We start from the raw sequence: 22,885 nt of genomic DNA on the forward strand, positions 1-22,885 counted from the left end.
TGTTCAATCGTGATTGGTCGTAAGCAGAAGCTGCTGATCTGTTAAGCAACGAAGTTCTATCTTAAATAGAAATAGAAATCCAACACGCCTTCCAAAAAAAACAAAAAAAGAAACCCAACAAAATTATTGAAGGCTCGTTGTAAAATCCTCTGTTGAAGCTAAAAGTCAAACAGACAAGGACAAAGAAAATATGGCCGGTTTTGATTTGTTTTTTGAAATCAAACGATGTATCTAATTCTAAACTCTAAGGAGGGAGAGAGAGCCTTCAAATTCTTAGTTACTACGGATGAAAATAAACGTTTTATTCAACAGAACAATCAAACATTTGCGATCAGATTCAATGAAATGAAGATGATGACGGGTTTGGAGTTTCTTTTCAAGAAACTAATAATTTTGTCGCAAGCAGTTAATTTATATTTAACAATTTTGTCAGTTTCAAGCCGAGGCTTCTTTTGTTTCTCTATGAACACATGTGCTATATAGTTGTTAATGCTTGCTTGATTTATGGTAACTAATTAGTCACGGGATATCAAATCCGAATTGTTATGTATGCATTGGATTGAGAATACTTTCCATTTACATTTATGTTTTTAATTTTTTTTAAATTTCATATGAACTTATACACTTTTATTATCATATAAACTAAAATTTTAAGATATTTGTCACATCAAATTTTTAAAATTATTAATTTGTCATTTCATACTAAGGGGTGTAGTTAAATTAGGATTTGATATGATTTTAATAGATTTTAAAATCCAAATGTTGTCGATCAGTATTTTAAAAGAGGATTTTTAAAGGAGTTTGAAATCATAGGGTAGTCAAATTAGGATTTTAAAGGATTTTAAAGAATACATCTAAATCCATGAGTAGTCAATTACGTTTTAAAAAAATGCATCAAATTCTAGGTGTAGTGAGAATACCAAAGATTTATTAGGATTTTAATGAATGATAGATTTGGATGGATTTGAGGATGGGTGGTATAAATATTATATGCCATCAAGAATCCAACTCTAACCCCTCTGATTTCTTTTCACGTTATAGAAGAGGAACATTCTTCCTCTCTCAGACAGATGAAGAACAGTCTTCCTCCATTCCTCAAGGTATTTTTTTTCTCTTCCGAATTTGTATAAGGACTCTTTATTATTTTCATGATGTTTATATATAGTTGGTCTTAACATATAGGCACGGTACGTATTTGTACTCAGTCTTGCCAGTAATCTCAAAAAAAACCCCCATCTTTCCCTTTCATGTGTTTAGTTTTGTTGTTATAATTTTGTTTTATCAGGCCGACTGGATGTGATTCCAATCTCCAAACTTCCCCCACCAACCCATAAGGTCTGCTCTCTATTTCTTTGTTGCTATTTTGTTTTTTTGCTTTTTTTTTTTTTTTTGTTATTATTTTATTTATTACAATATTTTTTGGAATAAAGATGAATTGAATCGGACGTGGAGCAATTCCCGAGCTCCACCGATTGCTCCCTTACTTCCCTCATTGTGTTTAGTTCTTAATCTGTATTTAGTTCTCCATTGTCACTAGCTTCACTGGTGAATTATATTCCTCTAATTCATTAACTGAATGTGTGAACCTTAGACCGCGAAGTAAACTTTCTGCTATTTGAATTTTATTAAGATTCAAGCTTTCTCTGTACTTGCTCTTCTTTCACTTGATTTTGGCTTCATTTCGTTTTCACTCTATATTATTTCCTGTTCTTGTTCTTCTGCACGAAGTACAAACTTCTTTATGATTTTGTTTATTTGGTTGGTTAGTTTATATATAATGTCTCAATCAAGCATGGAATCGGAAGAAGATGAGGAAGAAATGGAAATGGATGAAGAGGAGGAAGAAATGGAAGTGGAGCAAATGGTGGAAGAGGAGTGTAGATCGGACGAATTTCTTGTTGAACCAGATGATGAATCTTCTTAGTCTCAACCATTGTCAGTTTCAAAAGGGGATCTTGACCAAGATTTTCAAACACAAGAACAACAACGAAATATTGCTAATGAATGGAGATATAACATAGATTTGGACATGTGGAGAGATATCCAGAATGATAACAATGTGAATGGAGGATAATGAGTCGTTAATAATGCTAGTGTTTTGATTTTTAGGAGCACCATATGAAGGCCAGGGAGCAAAATGCATGTTAAAAGCAACATTATTATCTTGTTTATTTTGAAACCATCTATTATCTTCTTAAATTTTGATTTATATGTGTTTTATGTACTTGTATTAGCTTTGACTATAAGATATGTAATTGAAATCATCTATCTTTGTTTTGGTTAGTTAATTTTCTTTTAAAAATTTACAATTCAAATGAGAAAGGGAAACACATAATAAATCCTAAGGATCCATTTTATGTTATCAGATTCAACTAACAAATCCTAAGAAATCCATGAAAGAAATCCATAGAAATCCATATAAATATGTCAAAATCCATATAGAATTGTAAAATCCTTTGAAATATGTCACTTAAAAAAAGTCTATTAAGTATTTCATCAAAAATAAGTAATGTGCAAATGCACATGACTTGGTTTCAAGGTTATTTCAAACCTGTTAACTCGCACCATGCCCCTTCGAGATTATTTTGGACATTTCAACTCTGTTATTAAAAAACGCGATGGACCGCATTGAATTCTCAAAGCTTGCAATTAGTTAAACTCTATGTTAGTAAGCTAATGTACTTTTTTAGTAGTTAGGTATAAAGTTTTTGAAACGAACATGATGTTTTTTTTTCTTTAGCCAAATTTTAGGTTTGTACCAAAGAGAAGTAGAGAACTTGTAAAAAGGATGTCAAATGTCTGATGCCAAATTATTCATCCACCTCATAGTGTAAATATATTATTGTATAAAAATTAAAAAAAAATGTAAAAATGGTCAAAAGTCCTAAATAATCATGAGCACAAGTTATGTGCAATGCACGTGATTATTTTGGATGGAAAATTTAGCTGAGTTAGCGTGAGATAACAAATCAACGATTTTGAAAATTTTGATATGACAAGTCGGTAAAATTTTTAGTACATATGACTAATTAAAAAAAAGTGTAAAAGTTCATATGACATTTCAAAATATTTATGTTTAATTTTATTTACTTTTTAACCTTTAATAGGTGCGGTGAAACTGACAAAATGACCCCAAGATTTACTCATGAATCATGAATGCCAAAAGCCCAAAACGGAAGAAAATCCAAATTCAACCAAAAAAAATCTCAAAAGCCCAACATCACTAATGTAAAATCATCACAAATTATTCAAGCTCCTCAAGATGTGTTCAATTAGCTCAATTCCTTCTTGTCAATATAAGACTCGCATTCAAGCAAAGAGAACATTCAGAAAAGAAGCAAGTTCGAGCCCTTGAAATTAGATAACCTCTTTGGCAAACCATACACAAAATACTCAGCTTTTCATGTTGCTAGTTCAAGCTCTTTGAGAATTATCAAACACAAAACGCGCGTCGATTCTTTCCCTACCAAACTTGAATGTGAGTGCTGAGGTGCTATGTTTCTCTTTCTGGTATCAGTTTGTTATAGTTTGTTACAGTGGGTTTCTTGCTTTAGTCTTTAGGTATGGGATTGAGAGCTCCTAGTAGCACCCATCACTTTTTTCGCTGTCCTCACCCAACAAACTTTGGAAATCTTGTTTTGCCATTAAATAATTTAAAACTAAAAAGATGAAATATAACTTGAGAGATTCTTTGTTGTAACCAGTGACATCACGTGACAATTATCTAACGAACATATGCTGTTTTATTTAGATTCATGACAACATCTATATCATCGGTAGTGTTATTAAGATAACATGTATTGGTTTCAAGAGAGTATCTCTCCCTTAACTCATATATGACTGGACCTCTTCGTCCCGCACTTTCTTCACTCACTCTCTCTCCTATTAGTTTTTTTTTTTTTTTTTTTTTTCTAATTCTAATAATGGTGAACTAGAAGTTGAAATATTTGAGTTTTTAATGTACGAATTGATACTAAAACTTTAAGTTTATGCATAAATACCAATTGAACATATTCAGTTTTGATTTTATGAAATACAAAGATTATTTTACACGTCTTCACATGATATTAATCGCCGGAGTTTAACGACTTACTGTGATCTTTTTCTCTCATTTTTTCTCATTTTCTCGCTCACCAAACACTGTTCTTGTGCGATTTTCTTCTCAATTTTTCTCTGCCAATCTGTAATTGCTTCCATTTTGAATCCTTCATCGCCCGACGCAACTTGTATTCATTTGTAGCATCTCGTCTTACGCCAACTTCAAACGCTAGCTCTATGATTCAATCTGTCACAATTCAAAATAGGGATTGCAATGAGAAATATGTATGCAATACGTGAATTTTGCTTGTCTTATTGAAAATGTGTAAAAGAATACATGTACAATACACGTATAGTTGTGTTAGTAAGTGTTTAGGATGTCTGTAATTGTTTAGGACATTTCCAACCGAATGAACATAGTCTGGTTCAGAATTATAGTCGTGCAAGAAATTTTTTTTTTTAATGAACAATGTTAGGCCACATTCATAGACCATCTCCAAGCAAAGGGGCTAAACATAACTCCTTGAATAAAAGAGTGTCTGAGGTGAATAGAATGCAAAAATTTGGATTGAAAATAGTATAAAAAAGGTGAAGAAGATGTGAGAAAGCCGTTGGAGCCTTGGGATAAATATGGTCGTTCGATCAAATGGCAAATTGACGCATCTGTTGCTGGGTCCCAACAAATAAGTTAGCTATCAGGCTAAGGTCATCTCCAACCGAGCCGGCCAAAGGGTTATAGGCCAAAACATAGTCCGTTTTAACACAAAACCCATCTCCAATGACAAGCTGAGCCAAAAAAATTTGGGACCCACTGAGCCAAAATATAGCTAAATGGCCAGAAGGCTAGGCAAACATAGCCAACCAGCTAGGCTTGAAAGTTGGGCCCAGCTATGCTGCTAGCTGATGTCATTGTAGCCTTTTTTTATTTTTTATTTTTTAAGACAAAATTAAAAAAAAAATTCTAATTTTTTCCTATAAAATACCTAAGACATTTCTACACCATTTCATACTATATCTTACCTTATTTTAATGTCTAAGTTGTTAACATGCAAGTAAAATTAAAATAATTAATAACATGAAGCTTAGAAACATGAAACTTAAAACAACATTTAGTGACAAGTGGCCCTTAAAATATGTCCAGAAACCTTATTTTAATATGGTAGTTTAATTCAATTAACCGATAAAATTAAAGAACAAATTTAAAATAATAAATTATTGATGGGGCTAAAAAATGGCCCCTTTCAATTAGAGATCGTATATAATCTACATAGGGGCTAAACATAACACATTCGGTTGGAGATGGCCTAAGCTTGGCTAGCCCAATGCCCCATTGGTCATATTTTGGCTTGGTGAGCTTCACCAATTTTCAATTGAGCCTTCGATTAGAGTTGGGTTTTGTCTAAATCAGAACACGTTGGGTGCGTTTGTTTTAACTCCTTAGGAGGGATTGGCTTGGACTGACTTAAGTATGACTATAATATTGTGTTTGGTATGTCCTCGGACTAAAATAAGTGGGACTCGCCTTGACTACGAGGCCCTTCGGGTTCGCTAAAGCAAGACATCTAATCCCAAGCTTTCGCTTGGTATTAAGGGGGACTAGAAAGGAAGGCCGACATCTAATCCCCAAGTTTTGCTCACTGACATCTAGTCCTCGCTTCTTCTGCAGCGCCGTCACCAGGGCGTCGTGGTGCTTGCTCTTTTGTGGCCTAAGTCGGGAATTGCAGCTCACTACCGAAGGTGGACATTACGGCCAAAATCGGCGTGTCGGTGAAGAACCTGTCGACATTGCGAGCCGAGAAGCGGATAAAGAGGTTGGCCATGGCGGACGCCCACTTCTAGGTTGAATTTCAAGTCCCCAGTTGAAAAATCGCATTGAATTTGAAGAACTCAAATAAGCGACAAGTCTTTGAGCTCTGTGGAAATTTCAATGCTTTTTCTCTCTTTTCTAGAAAACGGATGTTTGGCTTCCTGCTGCCTAAGAAATTTGCAAGTTGGGTTGGATATTAAAATGAGAACTTTAACGAAAAGCTCCCGGTACTGTTCACTTTAACGAAAAATCACATTTTTAAACTAAAAAGTCAATTCTAGTACTATTCACTTTACCCTTTATTTTGTTATTATCGTTAAAACTCAAAGTTTTCAAGCATTTTCATTAGTTTTCCTTATTAAAAGTAAAATTGGGGAAAACGAAAAAAGGGTTGAGTTTTTGGGGAATATTTGACAATTTGATGGGGGGAGGGGGAAAGAGAGGAATGAAGGGGTAATTTGGAAAAATGAAAAGGGTTTGAAAACTTTAAGTTTTAACAATAATGACAAAATAAAGGGTAAAATGAATAGTACCATGATTGATTTTTTAGTGTAAAAATGTGGTTTTTCGTTAAAATGAACAGTACCGGGAACTTTTCGTTAAAGTTCCCTTTGGAAAATCAGGAAAGATTGAACATCAATGGAAAGATGAGTTTGAAAGTTCAAAAAATCAATGTGACTTTTATCTGGGTTCTTCTAATTTATATGAGTGGTAATTCAACAGAAAGTTGAGTTCCCAATTGAAAAATTCCAAGGTTTTTCGGCTGGGCTTTTGGGTTTCATTGATTTATCGGAAAGTTTTGTTTTTGGGTATAGAGAATGTAAAATTTGAGGGTTCAAATCCCGATTATGAGAGAATATAAAATTTGGTTGCTAGGTATAGTTGGATTCTGCAGAAATTTTTGATGTTGGGTTCAATTTTTTTGCATTAGAAAATTGAGGAGAAAGTTTTGTTAACAAAAACCATTTTTTCCTTTTTGTCCTTATTATGCTTCTTAGTCCGATTTTGCACCAAATACTTCATTAAGTCAATCCAGTTTAATTTAGTCTAAATCAATCCAGCTTAGTCTATAAAACTAGTATAATTCAAAATAATTCGGTGCAACATACGCACCCGTTAAGCTTTAGCCCTCTCAATTAGAGTTGGCCTTATCGTTTCCCTTCCAATAGTATGAGAGATACTGGACAAATCCATAGGTTGTCCTTCTTTTTTTTTCCTTTTTACTTTTGGTAATTTCCTAACAGTTACTATTTGCTCATCTATCTAGCTTCTTGCTGTCCTAAAATCCAGGAAAGCGCAAATTAGGAAAGCATCGAAATCAATAATATAGTCGAAGAAGCAACCCATTCTTTGTGGGAGGTGGATCAAATAGGAGGAGAGATCTGGAAACGCATCGGATAAAAATATTATCCAGTTGATCCAAACACCCCCACACTTTCAAGTTTCCTCCATCGAAGAGAGAAGATGAATATATTCAGATTAGCAGGGGATATGACCCATTTGGCCAGCGTTCTGGTTTTGCTTCTCAAGATCCACACTATCAAATCCTGTTCTGGTTAGCTTCCTCTTCCTCTTTTCAATTTCTGTGAATTTAGCTCCCAATTAGTCGTCTTTTGTGATTTCATTTTCTGGGTTTTGTTTGGTTGCTGAGAAATGGCGGAATAAAAGGAAAAATTTGAAGCATTTTCGTTTTGTTTTCGCTGTTTTGGGTTACATGGCTGAGTTTTCTAGATTTCTGGAGGATGAATTTACTTAGTTTAAGCTAACCATTATGAGATTTAGGGGTGCAGTCAAACTAAGATTTTGAAGGATTTTAAACGAATTTGAAATCAGAGTGTAGTCAATTAAGATTTTAAAGAAGGATTTTAAAAGACTTTGAAATCATGGTGTAGTCGAGGTAGGATTTGACAGGATTTAAAAGAATACATCCAAATCTAGGTGTATTCAATTAACATTTTAAAAGTGTGCATACAAATCTGTTGGTATTCAAAATGTCATAGATTTTGAAGGATTCCTATAAGCGAGAGATTTTGTAGGATTTGAGAGTGAATTTTATGCATAACAAAGGCTATAAAGAATCTCATCTCCACCCCTAGGATTTCTATTCAAGCTTTCTCACAACTTGACTTCTCTCTTTCACCACGCCCTACTTTTTCCTTTCCTTTCTATGCTATGCATAGCAGCCATGGCTGCCATTCGCCGTGCCCTCCATATTCTTTCACATCAGAGGTTTTTTTTTCACAAAAATTAAGGTGTCTTTTATTCACAAACAAAGTTTTGATCAAATAAATTACTTCCAAGAATGTAAATTCAGGAAATGATCTTTGTGCAAGATAAAACAGGAGCATAAAGGACTATATAACCAAGAGGAAGACTAATTGTAATGGTTTTACTAGGCAAATGCTATTGTTATCTGACACCAGCAAACTAAGAGTTATCTTAATAAGCATTTTTACCGTTCAAACATCTCTTACTAAGCTGTAAATAATCTAGAGAATACAATTTTGAATTTTATAAATGTGACATCAAGGATAAATCTAGACAGTGACATATACATGTGAAGATTGAGAAATTCGGGGAGGTGACTAAGCAATTGAAATTATATTGAATACACAAAATAAAAACTTAGAAAATAGTCAGTCAATTGTTAGCTTTCTGTGATTTACACCAGCAGCTTGCTGGTGTTTCCACTGGAGCAATCTCAACTTCCCGGTCCTTGCATTTGCAAATTATAACTGACCAAATCATAGTGAATTTGAACTTGTTTTCCTTGCTTTTTTGCTATTAGATATATTTCATCTAAAAGAAGAGACAGATCCTTGTGGAATGTGATTTGGTTGTCTATTGTCTTTAATAGAAAATTTTGTATTAATCAAAATCCCCATCTTCGTGTTCATACTCTCACCTTTCTTCCCAGATAACATACGTTTTACTTGGTGGAATGGTGCAGTTATGTCGATGGATGAAGCTGCAATAGTCCTTGTGCTCGTGGACCAACTAATGGAAGATTATGCAGTGTCATAGGTTTCCTGTCAATCCTGCCCAACTAATGAAAAATTTTAAATCGTGCAAAGAAAATTTGTTGTCATGAAACGTATATTTTGAAGTAATTTTGAGCCAATAAATTTTTTCTCTATTATCATTTTCTCCAATGTTTTCATCAGCCATTTTTTCTCTGACATATTCTTATGGTCTGTTCTTTTCTGATCCTAATTGTCCTAACTGCACCCAAACCAAAATGCTTCATATGGGTATGGTTAATCTCACAAAACAAGCTCCTCTCCTCACTGATGAACTAAATATTAATGGACCAAGGCTGTATCATTCAAGTTAAGCCCTCACTCGGTTGAAATGAACCCACATGAACACAAAACTATATCTCAATTCAAATGAGAAATCTATGAAAGAAGTGCATAGAAATCCATGAAAGAAATCCATATAAATACATAGAAATCTATGATAGAAATCCATATAAATCCGCCAAAATCCATATAGGATTATAGAGTCTATTAAAATCCTTTGAAATCTATCACTTTAAAAAATTCATTAAAAAATCCATTATAGAGTCTATTAGTTTAAGCTAAACACTAGGGTTTAATGTTTTCGCAAAATTGGATTTACTCTCTCTCTTAGTAATTAAATAGTGTTTTGGAATTGGAGGTTTTGAAGGTTTAGGTTGAAGATACGAGTGTAGAAATGATTGCGGTATGACAGTTTCATATAGGATTATTTGTTGTGTGTAAGATCTAAGATTACATTACTTGTTGCTTATGTACTTCGGTTGTAAGGATTATTTGGAAATGTCGTGGCCTCCTTTTTGGTAAAAGATAGCTGGGTTGTGGTGTTTCCGGGGTAGTTAAATGTCACCTCTGAATTTAATGGAGGTGATGGTGAGATGTATTGATGAGGCAGATGTGTTTGTCAATTTCCCCTTTACCTCTATTGATGCTAGTTTGATTGGTTGCTGTATGTTTCCGAGGAGGGAAAGGATACTAATGCACCGGTAGATGGTCTTCTATGTGTTATTGGTAATACGATCCCAATATGGGTAAAGGGGTAGGTTTATAGAGTCATAACTACTAGTTAAAACGTTGTTCTTTGAAGACACTCATCCCATGGTAATAAACGGATTCAGGACTCTCTTTTTTCATTTGGGTAGGTTAAAGAGTTAAGAGTTTGCTGACAGAATCATTGGAGTTACCCAAGTAAAGGGGAGCTTTCAAACAGGCACATCAAAGATTAAGCTTTCATCTCCATCAAAGAATGTCCTACCCCTTCAAAATACTTCTATTTCCCTTTTGTTCATGCAAGCCGGTACTGATCCTCTAAACCCGTTGGCTTCTTCTTTTCAAAAATATGCCATGTCATCCTCAAGTAAGGCACAGTTGGTCTTGGAAGCACCAAATAGAACTGAGATAGGGAAAAATGTGTCCCCAGAGCTATCAAACAATGCCGCTAGAGATGGTTTATAGATTCTTATGCCCTTGTATCTTAAGTGTCTTATGGTCTTACTTTCATTTTCTTTGCTTTTCTTGTTTACTTTTTTCACACATGGGTAGCTTCCCCTTGGTGCTTCGAAGTGAACTTTTGATGCAAAAATAAAAGATTTAGAAATTCTGCAGTGCAACTGACTAGGCATATCAAGGAAGAGGTCTTGTGGTTGATGTTTGTAGTCATGTGGACAATATTATTTAGTCTGAAAGGACACACAAGTTGCAAGATTATAAAGAGCTTCTTCACAATTAGGGTTCTGTATGAGTTTGTAAGTGAAAGATTTTATTAAATTCATACAAGGAGTTTGAACAATCAGACTGGGATGATGGCGTAGAGATATGTGTATGAGGGGTGCTTGGCCGATTCATTAAGGAGAAAGGACCAAGGACAATGGTATACCTATATGTGGGGTTCTTGGATGTATACGGAGGCGCATGAATTAAAGTAGTATATGCAAATTATCACGTGATCCTAAAAGTCCACCAAATTGGAAAATAATTTCTTTAGAATAGGTTGAAACATTTGACTGCATCCAGTACATGATATGCTAAATTGATTGTCGAGTAGATAATAATTAATTGTAATGTCCTATTCTTTTCACTCCTAATCTAGTATGTAATGCCTGCTTAAAACTTGTATTGTCTCTTAAGTTCTACTTCGCTTGTTCTACGCAGGTGTTTCCTTGAAGACTCAAGAACTCTATGCTCTTGTCTTTGCAACCCGCTATTTGGATATTTTTATTACCTACGTCTCGTTTTATAATACTGTGATGAAGTTGATATTTTTGGGTAGCTCTTTCTCAATTGTTTGGTACATAAGGCGCCACAGGGTTGTTCGGAGATCATATGATAAGGACCAAGACACATTCCGCCATTTATTCCTTCTGCTCCCTTGTCTTGTTTTGGCCCTGGTTATAAATGAGAAGTTCACTTTTAAAGAGGTAACTATTTAATTCCATTTTATTCTTATTGGATAATTTGATGATATCCTTTTATCTTCTATGTTTTGTGGCTTCGATGTTCATGTTCTAGTCGAACTGTTTGACCACATTCAGGTTTACAGTAGAAGTATCAATTGAGATTATGACAGAGCAAATACCGTTCTTTTCACATTGCTCACATTCTTGTGTGCTTTTACTAAATTGATTGAGCAGGTGATGTGGACATTTTCCATATATTTGGAAGCAGTTGCCATACTTCCTCAACTGGTGCTGTTGCAAAGGACAAGAAACATTGACAACTTAACAGGGCAATATGTTTTCCTTCTTGGGTAGTAACTACTTTTGACTTGCATGTGGTACTTCAGAAAAATAAACTGTGGTTCCCCTATATATTAGATTGTATTTGATACATTATCCGTTTTTCTTATATCACAACGCTTTGTTGTGTTCTCATGCTCATCATGTTTTCCAGCATCATATTTATGCTGTATGTGACCGTAATTTGAATCTCTTATTACAGAGCATATCGAGCATTATACATATTGAACTGGATTTATCGCTACTTTACTGAGGAACACTATGTCCACTGGATAAGTACGATCTCTCTCTCTCTCTTGTTGTATCTTCTTTTGTCTGTGCTAAATGTGCACTTCTCAATGATGCCGTTTTTCTGTTCCTGCAGCTTGGATTGCAGGGATTATCCAGACTTTGCTCTATGCTGATTTCTTCTACTATTACTTCCAGAGGTATAAGCTTAGCCAGTTTTTTAATATCAGTAGCATATGGTATAATTGTACAAAACGCTGAGTTCCTTTTATTATTCTGCAGCTGGAAGAACAGCGTAAAGCTCGAGCTACCAGCTTGAAAGGGTCTTACATGTCTACTGCCTGTCAAAGTTTGCAAGAGGATACTTGAATCAGTGGTATTTTGTAGAAGCTTCACATTTCCTTTAATTTTTTTTTTCCCCTTTGAATCTGTGGTAGTATTTGTTGATCCACGACAAATATTCAACGTTGTCATTAAGCGGGGATTGGACTTGTAAAACTATATTACTCAGTTTGTAGCACATCACTTACACTCTCCACCAAACAGTTTGTATGGATAGTATTTTAAGATGAAAATGTCATACTGCAAAATTTTTTAGGGAACTTTAACGAAAAGTTACTGATATTGTTCACTTTAACGAAAAATCATATTTTTACACTAAAAAGTCAATACTGATACTATTCATTTTATCTTTTATTTTGTCCTTATCGTTAAAACTTCAAGTTTTCAAGTTTTTTTCATTAGTTTTCCTAATTTTTTAATCATGCCTACATCTTGTTTACTTTATGGCAATCCGTGTGTATAAAGTTTTAAGAGAAACGACTTTCACGCTCCCTTTTTCTCCTCTAGCACTCCATTGCTTGTTTCTTTCCTTTGATTCACCGTGGATTTGTTCAATCTCTGGCTGAAAACAAGGGGAGTATTAAGGGGATAAAGACGGAGGTGAAAATCATTTCTCACAAGTAACGTACGTGAAATGTTGTCACATGACATGTTGTGTTCAACATATAGCCATTTTCTCAAAAGTTAGGTGTATTTGAAATACAAGAAAGACAATGTTTGAATTTGGTCCAATAAATAATTAATTGGTTTAATTCACGTGAATCATTAAGCAGTCTCCTAAATGAGTGAAATTTAGAGATGATGATGATTAAAGAATGAATGGTTCTGTATAAGCAGTAATGATAGCATGTCATCGTTTAATAAGGCATGATTTCTTACATGTAAGAATCCAAGTATTGTTTGTGGTAAGTGGGGTCGGTTATATGTATCCGAAAACGCTATTGTGCTCGGTTTGTGGAAGTAACTACCAAAAAAAATAAATAAATAAATTCAATGATCCTCAAATTTTCAGACGTTTGCTCGGCCTGGAACAGCTCGGCCACTCCTTCTGGGCCTCCTGGCAGCGCTCCAAGAGACTTTCGAGCTCGTTCATGAGAGGTTCGTCGGCACGAACCGAGTCATCGACAATGTTTAGAAACTCGGTCAGGTCTACAACTTTCTGGGAATATTGGTGCAGTTGCTCCAGGAATTCGACGTACTTGTCTACATCACCATTAAATATTTCTTCAACTTTTGCGCACAGAAAACGTGACTTATCGTCAATCTCTTTGTTTTCCAGTCGCATATTTTGTCTCTTTTCTTTCAACTCCCCCTCCATCTCCTCAGGAGTATTGGAACTTTTTGGGACCATAAGTCTGCGCTTTCCACTCTGTGAAAGTCCCTCGTCTTGTAGCTTGCGTTTCGACCCGATTTTCTTCATTCTGTATTGTGTGAGAGAGAGAGGGGCACGCGATCGATTTGAGCAAATTAGGGTTGTGATGAAAATTGTTCAGAGAGAAGGATTGTGATGGTTTGGTGTGTAGATATATAGGTTTAAATGGCTATTTCCAAATCCGGCTGGGAATTGGAGTTGGAGTTGGAATTGGAAATACTAGCCGTTAAGTTCCTTGCGAGTTGGGTAACTTACTACTTTCAATTTTGTTTTCCTAATCTTTTATGGAAATCACAATCAGACTAACAATCGAATACCTGAGCAGTGAAGGTGTGTTCGTCTCTTCAATTCTTTTTTTCAGTTTATATTTTGTGCATTGTAATTTTTACTGTTAGAGTAATAAAAAAAAAAAAGAGATAATAAGTCAAAAAATTCCATACATACATGTTATATATTGTAAAAATGATATTATTCAGACACAAAAAAAATGACATACTTGCTAACACATTCTCTTAATAATATGGTCATAATAATAGTGCATGAAACTCATATGTATTCGTCAATTGCGGATTTGTCCGCTAGTGAAAAATGAACACCAATCACGCTCTCTATACACCTCCTAAGGTGAAAAGTCATTTAGGAACTCCTAAATCTAAAGGAAAGAAAGAGAGCCCCAATGAAGTAGAGCTTTTCTAGAGAGCCGTGGGACCCAAGTCAACACAGCTCCCAACTTTGTGAGAGTCAGGGAGGGAACGTCTATCATTCGACTAACCTTTATCTTTTTAGCTAAACGTTTGTTCAGCAGGATTGGAATGCTCTTAGTTTTATTAATTGTGTGTCTAAATGGAATGAATTGGAAATATAGGTCAAACATGCGATATCTTCGTAAGTACGAACACAAGTTACAGTCCCCTAAACGAAATAGGGATTTTGGACGATAATAATTTTACAAACTACACATGCTAAGCATGCACTTTTAAAACAAATTATATAATTTACCGTGCGATATTTTTGAACATCATCAGATGTTTGGTGTTGAACTTCCTTCACTCATTAACCTCCTCGTCAACCTCTTCTTCATCACCATCAACCTCAGCAAACATTCCAGCGAATTTAGAGAAATCAATGTTCTCCATTGCCGAAAGCATATCTTCCACAGAAAAAGAAAGTCGCTCCTTCGATCCTTCGCACATAAACATCTTAATGTTGGAAGCTAGCCGAGATATCTCCTCGTCGTCCTCTTTAAACCCAATACAATCTCTGGCATCCAAATAATCAAGATCTTTGCAGCCCTGCAGTAAAACGACGAGACTGTCCCTATCAATGTTTGCCCGATGCAGGGTAAGCCGCTTGATATTAGGCATCAAGTTGACAATCGCCGTTGCCTCATCTTTTCCAACGTTGGCATTCGACAAGATTAAATGAAGAAGAAACTTGCAGTGGACGCTAACCACGGCAAGTATTTTCTCCAATTCGTGGCAGCAGCCCAAAGACAGTATCGCCAAGCATTTGAACTTTCCAATTAATTCTACATTTATGCTACCATACAGCAGAAATCTGGGTAAACCCAGAATCACAAGGTCAGGACACCTGCAAAAATGTAATAGTATATAAGCAATCCATGTCGAAGAAATTGAAGAGTGAAACATTCTCTAACAGAGAGGCGAGCCCTACCATTATATGTAGAACTATACTATTTTTCTAGAGGGTGTGTCATTTTTGTAATTAGACGCAATGGATGTTGCAGGTCCCAGATAGAAAATAACAATAGTTCAAGGTATACCAGAAGACATAAAAAAAAAGACAAGAAGAAACGACTTACACATTAGCAACATGCTCAAACGCTTCAGCTGTGCAGCAACCAGGTAGCTTGACAGAAACAGCACTTCCGCGGCTACGATTGACTACAAGCTTTATAAAATCATTGACAGAGAAGCGATCCTCACCGACCCGATATTCAGTAAGAAATCTATCGTAAAAGGGATATGGATCGAACTCAAAAGGTTCGGGTTCAAATTCAGGAAAAACAAGATTTTTCCAGCATGAAGGATTTAGGGTTGCTTTGTGCCACGACTTGCACACAAAAGGGACATCCAACAGCAGCGACTCCACTCCAACTTTTTCAATTACTTTCACCAAGCAGTCCATCTTTAAGTCCTCCCATCTTCGTTCATCTTCCATCTACATTAATAGAAATCCAGATATAATGTAAACATATATCAAGAGTTATCAATCGACTAATTTTTATTTATTTATTTAAAAAGTTTAAGAAAATTAATAAACGGTGTAAATTGAGAAAAGAATCACCTTTCAACTCGAGGGATTATATGAGAGAAAGTGTGCTAGTTTGAAGACATATTATATAAGAAAACAAATGAATGCTCGTTAATTCCCACAATTTAAATTCAAACACTAAATCAACCCATCTTAATTACCTTAGCCTTCAATTTCGAAAGTAGCGCAGAGGAGGTCGTTCCCAGAGAGAAAGAGTAAGCTCGCTGTGATGTCGCGTTGTAGGAAATCTGAGAAAGTCGTTCTGTGAAAGAAAGATTATTTGGGCGACTTCTGCCTTTTTTTTTATTTTATGTTTTCAATGCTTGAGGTGTTTGATAAGACTATGGTGGGGAAAAGTTGAATTCACAGTAAAATTCTAAAGCAGCAATGCTGCTTTTACTTTACTTTTCTGCTTTGCTCGAACTGAATTGGTGGGAAAAAAGTTAAATTAACACTAAAATTCAAAAGCAATTACAATGCTGCTTTCATTTCAGCTTTTGCGCAAATTGCATTGGTGAGAAAAAGTTGAATTCACACTTTAAAATGCTTTTTTATTTCAGCTTTTCTGCTTTTGCTAAAAGCCTCAAACTGAATTGGTGAGAAAAAGTTGAATTCATACTAAAATTCAAAAGCAGCTAAACTGATGCTTTTATTTCAGTTTTTCTGCTTTTTCGCAGACTGAATTGGGAAGAGGCAGATGTTGGAGATTAAGCTTGTTGCAGGATTGAAGTTTACTTGGATTTCAAGTTTTCTGTAAAAGTTGAAGTGTTGTTCTTAGTTATATCTAGAACACTCAGTCACAATGTGTGACTGAGATTAAAACATCTTAATAGCTTGTATTGTGCGATCTGTCTTTTCTATTAGAAGTTTAAGTGAAAACATGTGCCGCTCAGATGGGATTTGTTAGCTCTAGACTCGTGTGAAGCGTGTGAGATCTAACGGCTACATTCCTTTTGTTTATATGCCTTCATGCTTCTCGTGTGAAGATGAGTATGATCCAACACATCACACTGCACTGAGAGTGACGAACTCTCTCTGCAAGTTTACAGAACATTCATCTTGCCTTCATCATCACAATCTTCGTTCATTTTTTCGGATTTTGGAATCCAATTTTTACACAAAGTTAACAGCGGATAGGTTCAATAAAATTTTCAATATGCCTGTATTGTCCTCGTTTGTTTTTGAAAATGGTGTGAATTACCCTCGATCATTTTCACGATTGAACTTCTCTAGCTGTTTCTTCCAGCAGAACACAGGCGACCAGTTCTTTACGTTCCTATCTTCAAATTCGTCATGAGTTCTTTATGTTCATGGATTGCGCTCCCCCGTTCTTTTTCTTCGATGAAGTAACTTATTTCCGTGTGAATTTTGTTTTCAGGACGATATATCAACACGACGGAGTGCTGCAAAAAGGAGCTTCAGTTGAGTTAACTTGTTAGAACTGGTGTCTATATTTTTAAGAATGTTGATGGGAAAGGACCAAAGAGCTTCGTTGATGCTTTATCTTCGAAGTTCTCTGTTGTATGTATGACCTGTTTGGTCCCTAAATCGAGAAAGCATTCCTTCCTTGAATTCTGTGGTGTTAAGTTTGTATTGAACATGCTTAATTAGTTGAGTTTGTATTCTGGCTCAGTGTTGATTCTTTTTTATGTTTTTATGATCAATCAATTCATTGTTGAAAGTAGTTAGTAAAATACAAAACCGAACATAGTACGTGTATTATTCGGCAACTTTGCTAGAAGTTTTTTTTTCCAAACAAAGCTTTGCAAGAAGTTTACTTCGAAAAGTTTGGCCAATTTTTTTAATTTTAATATTTATTTATTTATTTAAATCAATTACTTATTTTATTTTTCAAAAATATATTAAAAATATGTGCAGAATACGTGAATTTTATATGTATTACTGAAAAATATGTGAAAATAACGTGTATTAATGTGAATAGTATGTACGTACGTGTTCAAAGCATGTATTGTATGTTGGAGATTTAAAAAACATATAATTTATTGATTTAACGAATCACTAAAACGTGTATGGCAAATAACATTATTTTAAAAACTACATAAATACATATATGATAGGCATATTAATATTATACACGAATTGAAACAGACATTACGACAAAACTGGGCCATTTCTTACAAAAACATTACAACAAAGGTAATTAGGCCTCTACTGATTTAGGGCCAACAAGGTTTTTATTTTACACGAATTGAAACGTTAGTTTGTATATTCTTCTATTTTTTACTCAAGCAATATTTTAGAGGGCTAAATCAAACTTAGAACCTCGAGTATAAACAATAAACACTCTTAACCAACTTAGTTACAAATTTATTGCACGCTTTTTTTTTTTTTTTTTTTTTTTTTCCGATCATTTCTCTCCTTTTCCTCCAAAAAAAAAAAATAAAAAAATAAACTCTGGTTGGGATTTTTGTCTCTATATGTAGGTAAAAAAAAAATGATGTGACCCCAATTGCATGGAAATAAAAATTGAGCACCAATTAACAATTGGTGCTTATTTTCTAAAAAAAGGGGAAGAGGTTCTTGTTAATTAGTTATAACTTATTTTTAATTCCGGCAAATGAGTGTGTTTTGCTCAGACAAACATCAAAGCAAACAGCTCAAGCACTTGTAAGAACACGTCGAAGGTCGTAACAGAAAGTCCAAACTGATACAACTACCATCCCTCAATCTTCCCTTATATACCATTGGGTTTCATGGAGTTTCTCAGCAATCATCTGACCACCTCCTCCTTCTAAGGAGGACGAAGAAGTTTCTTGCTCGAATCAAAAATAAAGAAGTTTCTTGCTCGTATACACAATGGCGGTACCAATGAGTCGAGTGCTCTTGATTTCTCTTGTTTTCGCAGTGATCACAGCCGCGCTAGTCCATGCCAAAGGCCACGGACATCATCATCGTCATCATAATCAATCATTGCAGGTTGGCCCCGTGACATATGATGGCAGGTCACTGATTATCAATGGGAAACGCGAGCTTCTGTTTTCGGGTTCAATCCACTACACGCGAAGCACGCCAGAAATGTGGCCTGATATTCTCGAGAAGGCCAAGCGCGGAGGCTTGAATGTAATTCAAACTTATGTGTTTTGGAACATTCATGAGCCTGTGCAAGCGCAGTACAACTTTGAAGGAAACTATGATTTGGTGAAGTTCATCAAGCTGGTTCAGGAGCATGGAATGTATGCTACCATTAGGCTTGGTCCATTCATCCAAGCCGAATGGAACCACGGAGGACTTCCTTATTGGCTGAGGGAGGTCCCCGGAATCATATTCCGTTCTGATAACACAGCATACAAGCACCACATGAAGAATTATGTGGATATGATTGTGAACAAGTTGAGAGATGCGAAGCTGTTTGCTCCACAGGGAGGTCCGATTGTCTTGGCGCAGATTGAAAATGAGTACAATATGGTCCAGCTTGCATATAGAGAGTTGGGAAACAATTACGTGAAGTGGGCAGCAGAGATTGCGGTGAATCAGAACATCGGAGTGCCATGGATCATGTGCAAGCAGAAGGATGCTCCTGATCCAGTTATTAATACTTGCAATGGAAGGCATTGCGGAGATACATTCACAGGCCCTAATAAACCCAACAAGCCATCTCTATGGACTGAGAATTGGACTGCTCAATACAGAGTATTTGGTGACCCTCCTTCACAAAGATCAGCAGAGGATATTGCATTTTCCGTTGCTCGCTTTTTCTCAAAGAACGGAACTCTAACCAACTACTATATGTACCATGGTGGCACAAATTTTGGAAGAACAAGTTCTATTTTCACAACCACCCGTTACTATGATGAAGCTCCTCTTGATGAATATGGTTTGCCAAGGGACCCAAAGTGGAGCCACCTCAAGGACTTGCACAAGGCTTTGAAGTTATCCAGGAAGGCTTTGCTCTGGGGAGTTCCGGGAGTTCAAAAGATAAGCAAAGACATAGAGGTTCATTTCTATGAGACAGCCGCAACCAACATCTGTGCTGCCTTCCTGACAAACAACAACTTCCAAACTGAAGCAACTGTTAATTGGAGGGGCATGGATTATCACCTGCCACCCCGTTCCATTAGCATCCTCCCTGACTGCAAGACCGTGGTCTTCAACACTCAGAGAGTTGTCTCGCAACTGAACTCTAGGAACTTCGTTCGATCAAAAGTTGCCAATAATCTCAAATGGACCAAGTATGTAGAACCAGTTCCTAGCACCCTTCAAGTTCCAGTCAATAACCCGACCCCGCTGGAGTTGTACAGCTTGTTAAAAGATACCACAGACTACGCATGGTACACCACTAAGTTGGCACTGAGTCCACAAGACTTGCCCATGAAGGAAAGTATTCGACCAGTTCTTCGAATCGCAAGTCTTGGTCACGCATTGCACGCATTCGTCGATGGGGAATACATTGGTTTTGCACACGGGAGCCACGATGAGAAGAGCTTTGTTTTCGAGAAACCAGTTCCCTTGAAGGCTGGAATCAACCAGATTTCTCTGCTTGCGATGACAATAGGACTTCCAGATAGCGGAGCCTACATGGAGCATAGGTATGCAGGGCCTAATCTCGTAGCAGTACTAGGACTGAACACCGGAACATTGGATCTTACGCGAAACGGATGGGGGCATCAGCTTGGTCTGAGTGGAGAAAAGCTTCAAGTGTTCACTGAGGAGGGATCGAAACAAGTTCAATGGCATAAAACAAAGGGAGCACCAGAGGGTCTCACATGGTACAAGACTTATTTTGATGCTCCAGAAGGCCATGACCCTATTGCTATACGAATGGCTGGAATGGGAAAGGGAATGATTTGGGTGAATGGTAAAAGCATCGGCCGCCACTGGACGTCCTTCCTCTCTCCTCTCGGAGAACCAACTCAAGCCGAGTACCACATCCCAAGGTCCTTCATTAAACCTAAACAAAATCTCCTTGTTGTGTTGGAGGAGCAGCCAGCCAAGCCCAAACCCATCGAGATCCTAACCGTCAACAGAGATACTGTCTGTAGCTTCATTACTGAATATCATCCTCCGAATGTGAATTCATGGGAAAGGAAGGACAGCGTTTTCCAACCTGTGTTCGATGTTGTCAAATCATCTGCAGACATCAAGTGTCCAAAGAACAAGAAGGTTGTTGCTGTTGAGTTTGCAAGCTTCGGAGATCCAGCTGGCACTTGTGGCAACTTTGTCTTGGGAAAATGCAACTCCCCTGTATCTAAGGAGGTTGTTGAACGACATTGCTTGGGAAAAACTATCTGCTCAGTCCCGATTGATCGCAATCTTTTCGCCAGCAAAACCGATGGTTGCCCTGATATCAAGAAGACACTTGCTATCCAAGTCAAGTGTGCTATATAACTATATAAGGTGTTATAAGAGAGAATTTATGTTTCCAGTGATATTTGTCATTGTGAATTCAATCAAAAATACTACTGCAAGCTTAAGTTTTATATTTCTTCGTAGGAATTAAGATTGTCGTTACCTCCTCAGCAGAAGAATTGATCATAACGAATTACGTAACCTATATAATTTCATTTTTCTAATTTTCCTTGCAGCTCAAGTTCATAGACAACAGGAATGGTTAATGACATACGTTGTGTACAGTATAATGAAATTTACAACAGAATCTAGTAGCACATCTGTACAGACGAAACACGAACATACAAGAAACCTGTCCGATCCAGAATGCTTCGAGTCTGTTACCTTTTGCATCAGTTTATGCTCCAACTTTTTTAAGAAGCTGCTTTTAAAAAAATTTAAGCAACCCCAAACGAGCCCTTAGTAGCATGCTTGTTAACTGATCACACCAACAAAACAACAAAGCTTCACATGCTCTAGGCTGACTTGATAAAGTGCTCAGACCTGAGAGAAAACCAGATGATAATTCCGGTTTTACCGTTTGTCCGCCAAAATGGAAGCTACGTGACCTGCATCGCAGAGGATTTTCCGGAATTTAGATCAGATCGTGCTGATTAATTACATAAGAGCACATAATTTCTTCCCAACCCGAGCTACTCAGGCATACCAAGCTCAAACTTATACATGACCTACAACATAACACATGAAGGCCTACAAATAATGAAAAACTGCAAAGTCATAGTCATATTACCTTGAGCAATGCATCGCCGGCCTCTCAGTTAAATGACATACGATAGTGCATACATCACCATCATCAATCACAATGAACTTACTAATGTTGAAAACATAGAGCCAACATAACAAGGAAAGCAAATCATGTAATATATTCATGATCAGACACGAATTTCTTGCGATGCAGAAGCTGAGTAAATAGTTCGATCATATAATATAAGTTAATTGAAATAGTAAAATTCAAATTCAGGCCTCATACATAATTTACTTGTATTTAGGGAGCACAACAATCTCGTTTGCACATACAAATTCCAATCCCTTTTCGGCATCTTCGATCTTCTTCAGACTATAATCATCTCTGTCCCTCTTCAAGCTTCACCAAACTCAATCTCAAATTAGTTACAAGTTGCGCAGTACAAGAAGGCAAAACAAAGAGTTGTCTTGGCAGCCTTTCAAAGAAATCTAGAAGAAGCTAGCAGAGTCCATTAAACCGCAGCACAATCGAAGTGAGGGTGGAACGTTAGGAGAGTAATGTAGTGTGATGGTTTCATCCTCTAAATTGAAAACACTTATAATCACATGGCCTGATACCATCAGGCAATCGCCCTCGTCCAAATTCTGTCTCGTCATCCATGTAATATGTGAAATTGGAATTTCGGATAGCACCAAGGGAAGTTCGAAGCCAAAACAGAAATAGAATAACTGTCAACCAGGAACAAAGCCTCATCTCGGACATTTTTTAGCTCAACATGTTGCACGACAGATCCATCCCTCTCATCGAACACCAACTTGTAAACCACGAATACCTCAGTCCAACACTCCTGATGAGTCCATATTTTACTCTATATTTTACTCTATTCTTAGTATTAATATATGAGTCCCAACTCCTCGCCGCAAGAACTTGCATTAACATTTTTTTAAAATCTCTGGACATGTAGTAGCTCCCCCTTGGTTGATTCCACGAGATACGCTTTATCAGCATAAAACGAGAAGG

At 36.4% G+C, this 22,885-nt stretch overlaps 3 protein-coding genes across 4 annotated transcripts; 2 read left to right on the forward strand and 1 right to left on the reverse strand.

Annotated features, from left to right (window-relative positions):
- Positions 1-7,168: 7,168 nt before the first annotated feature.
- Positions 7,169-12,427, forward strand: LOC137722985 (ER lumen protein-retaining receptor-like). Its single transcript, XM_068462127.1, has 6 exons — positions 7,169-7,400; positions 11,014-11,279; positions 11,493-11,608; positions 11,800-11,873; positions 11,962-12,025; positions 12,108-12,427. The coding sequence occupies exons 1-6, from the start codon at positions 7,310-7,312 to the stop codon at positions 12,142-12,144; spliced, it is 648 nt and encodes a 215-aa protein (XP_068318228.1). The 5' UTR covers positions 7,169-7,309; the 3' UTR covers positions 12,145-12,427.
- A 1,955-nt stretch (positions 12,428-14,382) lies between these two features.
- LOC137723657 (F-box protein FBW2-like) lies at positions 14,383-16,108 on the reverse strand. 2 transcript variants are annotated; one of them, XM_068462857.1, is made up of 4 exons: positions 15,975-16,052; positions 15,847-15,881; positions 15,362-15,720; positions 14,383-15,129 (listed from the first exon to the last, which is right to left on the reverse strand). In XM_068462857.1, the coding sequence occupies exons 3-4, from the start codon at positions 15,718-15,720 to the stop codon at positions 14,586-14,588; spliced, it is 903 nt and encodes a 300-aa protein (XP_068318958.1). In that variant the 5' UTR covers positions 15,847-15,881; positions 15,975-16,052; the 3' UTR covers positions 14,383-14,585. The 2 variants fall into 2 exon arrangements, with proteins under 2 accessions (XP_068318958.1, XP_068318957.1); XM_068462856.1 differs by lacking the exon at positions 15,847-15,881 and having other exon boundaries at positions 15,975-16,108.
- A 2,437-nt stretch (positions 16,109-18,545) lies between these two features.
- LOC137723170 (beta-galactosidase 13-like) lies at positions 18,546-21,159 on the forward strand. The gene has a single exon (XM_068462346.1). The coding sequence runs from the start codon at positions 18,631-18,633 to the stop codon at positions 21,157-21,159; it is 2,529 nt and encodes an 842-aa protein (XP_068318447.1). The 5' UTR covers positions 18,546-18,630.
- The last annotated feature ends 1,726 nt before the right edge of the window (positions 21,160-22,885 follow it).

The sequence above is a fragment of the Pyrus communis genome, chromosome 17 (genome assembly GCF_963583255.1).
Source record: "Pyrus communis chromosome 17, drPyrComm1.1, whole genome shotgun sequence".
NCBI lineage: Eukaryota > Viridiplantae > Streptophyta > Magnoliopsida > Rosales > Rosaceae > Pyrus > Pyrus communis.